This window comes from Amphibalanus amphitrite, unplaced genomic scaffold (assembly GCF_019059575.1).
Source record: "Amphibalanus amphitrite isolate SeventyFive unplaced genomic scaffold, NRLGWU_Aamphi_draft 002324F_arrow, whole genome shotgun sequence".
NCBI lineage: Eukaryota > Metazoa > Arthropoda > Thecostraca > Balanomorpha > Balanidae > Amphibalanus > Amphibalanus amphitrite.
Window position 1 is genome coordinate 18,057 of NW_024883795.1, and position 11,999 is coordinate 30,055.

Below are 11,999 nucleotides of genomic sequence, written 5' to 3' on the forward strand. Positions count from 1 at the left end.
GGAATGGAACTGAGTATGGACTGCAAAACCAACTGAAACATCCATGAAATGCTTGAAAGCACGTGAGATTCGTGTGGAGATCTACCTACAGTAAGATATGAATTAACTGCACGTGCATAGTTCATGTCCCAGGCACCACAGTGCAGGCATTTTCATAACATCCTGTAGCGTGTGTCTATGTAGTTCTATCAGTGTACCGACTTTTGTGTCGCTAGCTCGACGTTTCCCGGGATCAGAGGATCCATCGTCAAAACCGTTATCCGCCCCCCGCACGCGCAGCTTGCACCCCTCGGATATTATCTCGCCGGAATGTCGTGATAAATGTATTCTTCTTATGACCTGCAAGTTTTGAACCAGTTAGAGCTGCCGTTTACCCTGCAGGCGTGGCAACGTACGAAGGGGTGCAATCGGCTTGCACGTGCATAGCTCATGCACCACAGAGTTTAGCTCAACCAAATGTGCATTATTTTGGAGGCCTTGCCTGGGACTACCATTGAACCGATTTTGAGGTTGATAGCTTAAAATTTCTTTGAGCCAGAGGACCTCACGTCAAAACGGGTTTCCGACCCCAGCACGTGCAGCCTGCACCCCTCGCAGACGGTGACCCCCCTGGAAACTGGTTCAAGGTGTTACCGATGTGTCCCGCCAGTATGGCTTTGCCCGTGACCTCGGGTTGACCTGTAGCCTTGACAAAAAATTTCGTGTCACCGAAACTTTGAAGCAGAATAGCATGTGCCACGAAGCACCGAGCGAACCGAGGCCAGCACCAAAAGTTTACCTCGCCGGAGACGAATTAAACGGTCCCACTTTCGTCCCGATCGGTCCATCCATTTTGACTCCAGGTCAATAAAAGCTTGGACAAACTCACATACATACTCACTCACTGACAAACAGGTTCAGCCGAACTTTTTTTCAGCGACCCACCAATGGGAATTTCCGGATGCAAAAGCATGCTATCGCATGCTTTTGATCCTCCAATTCTGGATAAGCAAATATTGTATTTGCTTAAATGTATTTAGTTTGCATTCGTTTATATTTATCATAAAATGTTTCACATAAAGTTCCTGAAAATACTAAGTAGAAAATCGCACCGCCGAATGGTCCTGTAAACTGCTGAAAACAAGCGGAAAGCCGCTGTAGGAATGTCGCCCGCGACATTCCGCTTTTGCGGAATCTCGCCCGCCGAATGGCCCAGTGTGCGGCCGCCTTAACGCCTAAGTGTGTGGGATCGAATCCTCGCGACCTCTAATGGTTTTACAGATACAGGCCGGCAATAGGGCCAGTCGTTTGTTGACGCTCCAGATCGATCATTTTAAATCCAGCAGCGTCGCTGACGTGGGGGTTGGAAATGTCGCGGGCCTGCACTTCTCAAAATAGAGAGAGGTAGGTATGGACTTCCCACTGCTGGACTCCTCTGATCATAATGCTGGACTCCTCGGTCCACCTACATGCTACCAAAACGTATATAATTAGGTACTCGTATCTACAACACGCTGCTCAGTCATTTTGTAAAATGGCTAGGTATTTTGTAAAATGCCTAGGCATTTTGCAAAATGACTGGAGAGTCAGTCATTTTGTAAAATGCCTAGGCTTTTTGCAAAAAGCCTGGAAAATCAGGCATTTTGCAAAATGCCTAGGCATTTTACAAAATGACTGATTTTCTAAAGTGCCTGCAACATATACACGACAGGCCTGTCAGGGGCACAACGGGCCTGTTGGGCCCATGAGCACCCCTAGGGGCACGGGCACCACAGTCCTTCCAGGGGCACCGCAGGCCTGTGAGGGGCACCAGCGGCCTAGCAGGGGCACCAGTCAACACAGGCCTGCCAGGGGCACCACAGACCTGCCAGGGGCACCAGAGGCCTGTCAGGAGCACCACCGACCTCGCAGGTGTAACTTGGGCCTGTCAGGGGCACCACGGGCCTGTCGAGAGGCACTTCAGGCTTTTCAGGGGCACCATAGTCCTCTCCGGGCGCAGGGGTAGCAGGGGCACCAGAGGCCTGCTGGGGGCACTACAGGCCTAGCAAGGGCACCACTGGTCTATCAGGGGCACCACGAGCCTGTCATAGCCAGGCATCTCAGGCTTGTCAAGGCCCAGGGGCACCACAGGTCTGTGAGGGGCACCAGCGACCTAGCAGGGGCATCAGTCAACACAGGTCTGCCAGGGGCGCCACAGACCTGCCAGGGGCACCACAGACCTGCCAGGGACACCAGAGGCCTGCCAGGGGCACCACAGGCCTAACAAGGGCACCACGGGCCTGTCAGGGGCACCTCAGGCTTGTCAGGGCCCAGGGACACCACAGTCCTTCCAAGGGCACCGCAAGCCTGTCAGGGGCACCAGAGGCCTGCCAGGGGCACCACAGTCCTTCCAGGGGCATTACAAGCCTGTCAGGGGCAACAGAGGCCTAGCAAGGGCACCACCACAGGCCTGCCATGGACACCACAGGCCTTGCAGGGGCGCCTCAGGCCTGTCAGGGGCACCACGTGCCTGCCGGAGACACTTCAGGCTTGTCAGGGGCGTTACAGTCCTGTCAGGGCCCAGGGGCACCAGGCCCGTGGTGTCCCTGCTAGGCCTGTGGTGCCCCTGGCGGTCCTGTGGTGCCCCTGGCGGTCCTGTGGTGCCCCTGTCAGGACTGTGATACCCCTGATAGGCCGGTGGTGCCCCTGGCAGGTCTTTGGGCCCCCGGGCCTCAAGGGGGGGGCCATGACCCATGTGACCCCCCCCCCCTTGGATCCGCCACTGCACGACCAACAGCTGTAGCAACGTAATGCATCTTTCATAATCCTACCGATTTATCGGTATATGCATACCTAACTCGGTACACTGCTCGGTATATAGCATAGTATATCGTATAATATAGAGCCTTGGAATAAAGTTACTATGCAAGCACATTTTGCATTCGAAACAAGGATCTGCATAGTTTGAACTGAACCCGGTAGCCGGTACCGCTGAGCTGCGCCGTCGGAGCTGCGGCGGACGAGGGTGAGTTTGGTCGATATGGTGACGGGCGCCGCCGACCGTCGGAGCTCCTCGAGCTGTCCAAGGAGTCTCCGTCGGCCGAGCGGGCCTTCTCCTCCGTGTGTCAAGGCTCCCGACAGTAGATAGCAGTGCCGTCTCCGTATACAGACATCTCACGTCTTTGTGTGTTGGAATCTCCCATTTCTATGTGCTGGAATCATCTCCAATATCTCTGTACTGGAATCATCGAGTCTCCGTTGCTGGGAACTCGCCTAGGTTAAGTGCGACATTTGACTCGCATAACATCGCCTGAGATCCAGTCAAGTCGGAGCCGTTAGTGAACACGTTGCGAACGACAGCTGTGTGACACAGTCTCTGTGCAACACAGTCTCTGTGAGACTGTGTCACTGCCTAGCTACGAGCGATGAGCGAGGGCGCCTTCAGCCGGACGGGTCTGCTGGCGGGCCGGCTGAGGCCACGACTCCGTCCCCCGGAGCGGCCCCCGGTGCTGGTGTGTCCGAGCGGGCCGGCGCCGGCCGCCGCGCGCCCCTTCTCGCTGCTCTACAACCCGCACCGGTGGCCGTGCAGTCTGCTGTGCCGGCACCCGGCCCAGCCGGCCGCCGTGGCAGACTCTGCCTCGGACGAGGACCGTGCCGCCGTCACCCGTCCGCCGGCGCCGGCGCCGCTGGCGTACCGCTCTGACCCGGCGGGCGGCGCCACCTCCTCCGAGCTGTGCGCGCTGCTCTCCGAGGAGGTGCTGCGCCGGTACGCCGCCTCCGAGATCTCGCTGCTGGAGACCCGTCAGCTGGCGCCGCGGCTGCGCCGACCGGGCGGTCCGGCCGCCGGCCAGCGCGCCGTGGTCGTGCTCGACCTGCGCGGTGACCTGGAGGAGCTGCTCTCGCTGCCGCAGCCGGCCGGAAGTGGCACCGGCCGGTCCCGCGGCCTGATGCGGCCGGCGGCGCAGGGCGGCGCCGGGCGGCGGCTCCCCGCTCGCGGCGCCGCCCTGCTCACAGTGAGCTCCCTGCGGCCGCTGCCGCTCCGGTCCCGCTCCACATCGTCGGGGTCGACGCGGCGCTCGGGCGCCTCGGTGCTGCCGCGCCGGCGCCGGCGGCGGCGGCGCTCGCTCAGCCCGCGGCGGGCGCCCTCGGAGGATGACACGGAGACGCTGATGGGTCGGCGGCCGGGCCACCGCTGCCTGCCCGTCCCCGACCGGCTCTGCATCGCCGTGCCGGACATGCCCACAATGTCACCCACCAGTGACCAGCCCAAAGCTAAGAAGGGAAAGAAAGGAAAACGGGGGAAGAAGGGGAAAAGAAAAGGAAAGGGCAAAAGGAGAAACAAAGTGGACCCACGCCTGCAAAAGATGGAGGCGTTTTCCACAATGATGGATGCACTCCAGAGCAGCTTTTCTGAGAGCCGGGGACGCGCGCGGGCCACCACCGAGAAGCGCTTCAACCAGCAGCTGGAGCGGGCCATGGCCGAGTACGGCGCTCCGGACGAGCCGCGCCTCTTCTGGCTGCGGCTGCCGCGCAGCTTCGCCACCGGCAGCTGCCGGTTCGAGCTGCCGCCCGACCTCAGCCTGCTGGAGACGCTGTCGCCCCTGCAGTACCTGGCCGACTACACGGTGCTCTCGCGCCCCAGAGAGTTTGTGTACGCGGCCGCGTTCGACGCCCACCGGCGCGGCGCCGGGGTGCCGGCGGAGGCCGTCTGGGAGGCGCTGGAGGCGGCCGCCGGTGGCCGGCTGGAGCGGCGCCACCGGCAGCAGCTGCTGCGGCTGCTGGCCGAGCCGCTGCCGCCGCTGCTCAGCCGGCCGCAGCTCTCCGGGCTGGCGGCGCTCTGCGAGCGGCTGTTCGCCGCCGAGCTGAGCCCGGCCGCCGCCGAGACGGGCGGCGCCGGCCGCGAGCGGCTCGAACAGGTCGACTTTCAGCGGCTGGCCGTGCTGCTCGAGGGAGTCAAACGGCCGCGCGCAGACGTCGCCGCGCTGCTGTGGACGATCAGGGATCAGGATGGGACGGACTGAATGAGTACCGCATAGGGGAAATGTCCATTTGAGACTTAGAGTGAATGCTATATGTAATGTAAACTTGGTTTACGTTTTATGTGTTGATAAGTGTAGCAATGAATATGATTTGATGTGCTTATGCCTATTGTTATGTCGGAAATTGGAATGATAAAACTTTAGGTCTTTCTTGCGACCTATTGTTGTAACGGTCCATGAGCATTCTGTCGTGCTCTTGTCAACAATAAAAACTTTGTCCTATGGCCTTTGTCCCAAAGAACTATCTCTCCCAAGCAAAACATAAAGGCGCGAAAATGTGTGTGTGTGTGTGTGTGTGTGTGTGTGTGTGTGTGTGTGTGTGTGTGTGTGTGTGTGTGTGTGTGTGTGTGTGTGTGTGTGTGTGTGTGTGTGTGTGTGTGTGTGTGTGTGTGTGTGTGTGTGTGTGTGTGTGTGTGTGTGTGTGTGTGTGTGTGTGTGTGTGTGTGTGTGTGTGTGTGTGTGTGTGTGTGTGTGTGTGTGTGTGTGTGTGTGTGTGTGTGTGTGTGTGTGTGTGTGTGTGTGTGTCATGGGCGGCGCCACAGGGGGGGACGGGGGGGACAGGTCCCCCGCTATCGAAAGTTAGGGGGGTACAGTACCCCCCTATCGGCGAGGCCCGTTCAATAGTTGATAATAATGCATTGTAGAGTTATCCGTCGCATTTAATGCATCGTTGGTTAATCAAGGCAGGTTCTGAATAAAGATTGCTGTTGTGATGTATCGCAGGGGGTCCTGGCCATCTGCAAAAGGTGTGGAGCTGTGATGCCTGTAGTTATAAGGTGATCGGCAGGGCCTCGGGGATCGTGCCCCCCCCCTTTTTGGGGCGCCAGGCAGGGTTATTACCTCCTCACCCCACTGCCAGACCCCATTGCCGACAAAACCAAGTTTACTGAAATTCCATAGATTTCCGCTACTATATGGATATTTTCCATTCCTAATTAGTCGAATTCAAGCATGGCAGTTCTACCACAGGAACCATTTGAAATCTATGCCATTTAACCCCAGCACTTGTGGGGAGAAGTGTTCGGATAGATCACAGGCAGGACCAAAAAAAGCACGCAGTAGCCCAAGACCTTATAATTGGGTAGCATCGGCTCCCTCTCGTCAAGGGGTTCGATACTTTTTTTTCTGCAAAACTAAGTTCGGTCGGCGGCCGAACGGCTGGGGGTCTAATCGAGCCAACCCCCCCCCCCCCCACTCCCCTTCTTACGTCAGCGGCTGTGAAAATCGGAATCCTACCCTGGGGCATTTCACCTGCAGAGGTCGCCGGACCTGAGACCCTTTCACTCATTTTTTTTCAACGATGCATGCGCTCGTTTTTCCCGCGAAGCTCTTGGTAAGTAAAATCCATCAGAAAGTGTGATCAAATAATGGCTGGTGACCTTCCATGACCTAGCATGACCATAGACCCGGGAACAGGGGGGGCAGCGGGGGCGCTTGCCCCCCCAACTTGGGAGCCGAGGGGGCGGCGCCCCCTCAACATTGAGGCAGCGAGAAAAGATCTTTCCTCCCTTTTCCGGACTTCTTTCCTTCTTGTTTCTTTTATGCATCTAAACATCAACACACGGCATTTTCCTTGCCATCTGAATGGTTTCTGCTGATACAATGTCGATTTGACAACATCTGCTATTGTCATCCCGCTTTGATTTGGGCCTGACCTTGGCCATAAGTTTGGCAGGCCAGATTTTATACTGTACCAGCTTGAGTCAGCTTTGAGAAATACATAACGTACAACGGTGGTAAAATCGTTGCTATAGGTATAACACAGTTTACCCGCTCCGGGTGAGATGGAGGGGTGTGGGGCAATGAGTGCACTGACGTGGCGCCCTCGGAGGGCCGGTATGGGATTAAAGCTCAGCGACACTAAGGGCTTATGTGGTGCCTTCAGTTATCGGTAGCACCCTCAGAATCACCGGCGTAAGGGCCCTCAGAGCCGCCGGTAAGGGGCCTTTAGAGGCACTGATCATGGTGTGGGGCCGCCATGCACTATGCAGGTGCCGGTGTGGGCGCTGAGGTGCTAGTGTGATTCTCTCAGAGGCGCCGGTGAGGGTCCTTACAGGCGTTGCTGTGGGCCCTCATAGACGCTGGTGTGGAGCCGTTACAGACGGGTGTGGGGTCTTTTGAGCTGTTGACGCGAACCCTCTACAAGGCGGCAGGGGGTTCTCAGTGATCGGCAAGGGGCCCTTAGGCCGGCAGAAGAAGTCCTGTGGGGTCCTTGGAGACCGGCATGGTACTGTCAGACGCCGGTGGGGCCCTCAGGGCTCAGAGTCACCGGTGTGGGGCCCTCAAGTCACCAGTGGGTGGCATTTAGATGCGCAGGTGTTGGTTGGGTCCTCAGAGCCGCCGATATAGGGATTTAATAGGCACTGGTGTAGGCACTCGGAGTTGGGGGTGTGAAACGCTCAGAGGCACCGGTGTGGGCCCTCATAGGCGCCGATGAGGGCCCCCACAGTTGCCGTTATGGGGCCCGCAGAAAAATAAGTGTGTGACCATCACAGGCGGGAAATGCCCCTAGAACTGGCCCCTCATAGGCCGGTAAGAACTCTCAGAGGCCAGTAACGGGCCTTTGGAGACCACCGAGGGGCCCTTTAAGTCTGCAAAAGGCCCTCAGAAACCGGCGTGGGGCCCTTATGGAGATCTCAGTGTGGCTATTTAGGGTCCATGAGGGGCTCTAACGAGCCCCATGGGGCCCTTCTGAGTAGAAATATGGCCATCGTTAACTCTCAGCGGTCAAATGGCGCCGCAGGGCCCCTCGGACCCGAGGGTCCCTTTGAACCCGATGGGGGGGGGGGGTACGTGTCCCCTTAGACTCCTAGCTACGCCACCGTTTCATATGCATCATGTCAGGCATTTTAGGCTCGCCCCCCCAACTTGAAAATCGTTCCCGGGCCCCTGAGCATGACCTTTTGAGTGACCACCGATGACATGACCACTGACGGCTAGCCATTAGCTGCACCCTGCCCGTTGCATATGGATCAGGTGGTGGTGGTGATGTCATGATTCTGAAATTATATTGCAGTTTTGGCGCACTTGTCAGAGCAGAAGACATTCCCACTTTTCCTCCATGACTATATGATGGCGAAGCCATGAAGCTGACCAGACGTAAGATTGAAAATTTGAAAGTACGAAACGTAAGAATGGTTGGCACTGCTACTCATCATACCTAGGTAATTCGCAGCTTGTAGGAAACCAGCTTTGAGTTGGCAAGACTGCAAATTTTGATTTAGAGGCAAGGATGCTTGAAAAGGTGATCGATCTTAGGTGTCCTAGGATAAGTTTGGAAACGGGATGCACCATTCGATGTATTTTGGGCTTTACCAAGTTTCGCGGCGTTACGTGCCTCGTTTTTTTTGCATACACGATCAGTATCTACTTTTGGGATTTTCGGTCAGGCAGGTCCCCGTCCCCCCCTATCGAAAACCCGTGGCGCCGCCCCTGGTGTGTGTGTGTGTGTGTGTGTGTGTGTGTGTGTGTGTGTGTGTGTGTGTGTGTGTGTGTGTGTGTGTGTGTGTGTGTGTGTGTGTGTGTGTGTGTGTGTGTGTGTACTTGTAAGCCATCACTTTTGGGGTCATTTTGTGATCGCACACCTGCAATGTGAGGACACCATGTCACATTCACGGACAGTTTTGGTGTCCTCGGATTTAGAAGGCGGATATACCCATATTTTTCATTTTTTCAACGATTTAAGAGTTTTCGGAGTGTCCCGAAATTTCACGTCTTTTGAGATCGAGTGCGGAAAGTGTGTGAGTGCGGAAATTTCGGAGCGTTTCCTATTCTGTGCGACGGATAGTGGTGTTTGGAATCGAAGGCATATCCACCATTCATGAATCATGACTAGCGATTCATTGCCGCAATACATTTGTTCTTTGCATTTGGGATAATATTTTGTATTAATATATTTGTTTATTTAATATCAAACACCTAGGATTATTCTTGAGTTAATTTAAATTTGAATCTTTTTTGTTAAATCAGACTCAATCTGAATCCTTTGCTGGATAAACAGGGAGCATGCGGCCCTTGCGCGTAGATTGGTTGCCTCATACTATGACGTAATAGGTACATTATGTTGATTGGTCAGTTTACTCAAAACGCCTTTGGCTTCGACGCTCATTGGCCCAACTTTCGCGTGCCTCCAACCGCCTTTTCATAAGAAGTTTGTACGTTTTTAGATTTAACTTTTCCGGTGGTTTCGCGTGGATTTTCGTCAGCTTCGTGAACAACTACTGTCGTCCGATTTGTAAGTGCATCATGCCTATTTTCCCATTCGTGAATTAGGATAGCAAAGCCTTTTCAGAATTATTCCATGCTCATTCAGACAGATGGTTCAAGGCGGTCTAAGGCGCTGAGAGTTTATTCTCTTAAATAAGTATCGAAAGTGTACCTACCTACCAAATAAGAACTTCCAGGGATTTCCCAATCCTAAGTGTTCTTTGGAGATTTAGCCTTTTTAAAGGTGAGTGTCTGTCTGTTCTTAAATATTGGTAATTATCCAGTTCAAGTTTAAATCAGCTTCAGTGCATGGGTGTTGTTTTCCATAGCAATAGGCTTGGTAGGTCCCGAGCCCTACCAATAATTTCAGGATTAATTTCATAATAATTTCAGAACATTAGATGCCTTCAAAAACGTATTAAGCAAGATGAAAAGAACATGTTAGAGCTCTGAAACTTCAGCTAACATCTGAGATTCACCCAATACCAAAAGTGTTCTACGAAACATTCGGCTTTGGACTTGTGTTTTTGGTTTTTGTTTCTACAACTTTGCAAATTTTCCAATTCTGTCATTGAATAAGTGTCAGTGTCCTAAATGCTATTTTCCAGCTTCTAAAATAACATGTAGTTATTATTATTTTCAGGGAAAAGTCCATGTAAGCTAGTGGCAGCTATTAGTTTGTAGGTAAGCACCTGACCAAGTACCTAGGTACTATTCTTGTTGCGCTATTGACCCTCTTTCATTCTTTCTCAATTCTGTTTTTAGAAATGAACTCAGTGCGTTGAGTAGAGCATGTCAAAGCTCTGAAACATGTGATACCTCCCTAGAATAACAATCCCAAAAATGTTTTACGAAACTCCGCTTTTGACATATGGTGTTTTTTCAGCTGTTCTCTTTTTTAAACCTGGTGCTTCTCAATTCTGGCTTCTGAATCAGTATCAGTGTCTCCAATGCTAGTTGCCAGTACCAAAAATAACTGGGCTATAGGTACTTAAGGGGAAATGCAGGTATAAGGGGAAATGCACATACAAGCCGTATTAAATAGTTCTATAGTTTGTGTGCACCTAATCTAGTACTATTCTTGATGCGCGATTGACGCCCTCTCAGTCTTTCCCAATTATGTCTTAAGAAATGCATTCAGCACATTGGTTGACACATGTTGGAGTCCTGGAACTTAAGATAGCCCCTGAGATTCACCCATTACCAAAAGTGCCTAACGAAACGTTCCGCTTTGTACCTACTCAGGTGTTATTGGGCTTTCTTTTCTACAGCTTTGCCTATTTTCCAATTTTGTTGATTGAATTAGACTCAGTGTCTTAAATGCTATTTTTCAGTATCCAAAAATAAATGGATTGCTATTATTTTAAGAGAACTGCACATGTAAGCCTGTGGCAGTAAGTAGCTTTGTTTGCACCTTACTAAGTACAATTTGCACCTTTACTATTCTTGTTGCACGATCGACACCCTCACTCTTTCTCAATCCTTTTTTAGAGACAAATTCAGTGCATTGAGTAAAACATGTCAAATCCATGAAACTTGTGATATTGTTTAACAAGTTATTCTTCATCCTTCTAATAAACTTGGGTTAGGTATCTTCAAACATTCACATAATACCAAAAGTGATTTACGGAACTTTCTGCAATTGACATGAAAGGTGTTTTGGACTTTTCTTTCTAAACCACTGGCCATTTCCAAAGTCTGTTATCTGAATCAGCCTCACTGTCTCCAATGTTATTTGCCAGTATAAAAAACTGGGCTATTTGTATTTAAGGGAAATGCACATGCATGTCATGATATTAAGTGACTTTGCTGTTTGTGTGCACCTGACCAGGTACCTACTATTCTTGATGCGCAATTGAATCTCTCTCATTCTTATTCCATTATGTCTTTGGAAACGCATTCAGCAGGTTGATTAGAACATGTTAGTGCCCTGGAACTCAAGGTAACCCTTGAGGTTCACTTAATACCAAAAATGCCTAATGAAACGCTCCGCTTTGGGCTTAGGTGTTTTTGGTCTTTCTTTTCTACAACTTTGTCAATTTTCTCATTCCGTCTATTGAATTAGCCTCATTGTCTTTAAATGCTATTTTCCAGTACCAAAAATAACTGGGTAATTATCATTTAAGGCAAATGCACATGTAAGCTAGTGGAAGAAAGTAAGTAGGTAGCTGTGTGTGCACCTGACCAAGTACTAATCTTGTACATTCTTTCTCACCTTCGTTTTCAGAAACAAATTCATCGCGTTGAGTAGAGCATGTCAAAGATCTGAAATTGGTGATATTTCTCCCTAGATTCACATACTTTGTACCAAAAGAGTTCTATGAAACTTTCTGCTTTTGACATGAAATTTGTTTTTGGGCTGTTTTATTTCTTAAGCCATTGGTCTGTCCGTCTAAGACCGTCTTCTTAATCAGCCTCAGTGTCTCCAATTACACAAAGCCATTCAGGGGCGTAGCCAGGATTTCCCTAAAGGAGGGGGCCAAACTGACAGGGGCTCAAGGTAACCCCCTCAAAATTGAAAAAGTCATCGGATTTCATCCACTATTTTTGGAGGGGGGGGCAAATAAATATATGAAATATTTATTAGAAAAGAAAGGAAAAGAATGTTAAAACTGAGGGGTGTTTTTGGGGCAAGCATGAAGCAAGGCCCACGAATAGCTTCAAAGAGTCGCTCAGCCGGTTCTGAGGGCGGTCTGAGGGCCCCGTAGGTCGGATGAGGGTCCTTCAGACCGCCAAAGGCCTCCACAGCCCATGAGAGCCTCGTAAGCCGTCTGAGGGTCATATAAGCCGCCTAAG

General features: G+C 52.0%; 1 protein-coding gene across 1 annotated transcript; it reads left to right on the forward strand.

The window, feature by feature from the left end:
• The first annotated feature begins 3,383 nt into the window (after positions 1 to 3,383).
• Positions 3,384 to 5,007, forward strand: LOC122376812. The gene has a single exon (XM_043356777.1). It carries the CDS (start codon positions 3,384 to 3,386, stop codon positions 4,977 to 4,979), a length of 1,596 nt encoding a protein of 531 aa, XP_043212712.1. The 3' UTR covers positions 4,980 to 5,007.
• The last annotated feature ends 6,992 nt before the right edge of the window (positions 5,008 to 11,999 follow it).

Coding starts and splice junctions, on each gene's coding strand:
- LOC122376812 (XM_043356777.1), top strand. CDS start 3,384: ATGAGCGAGGGCGCCTTCAGCCGGACGGGTCTGCTGGCGGGCCGGCTG.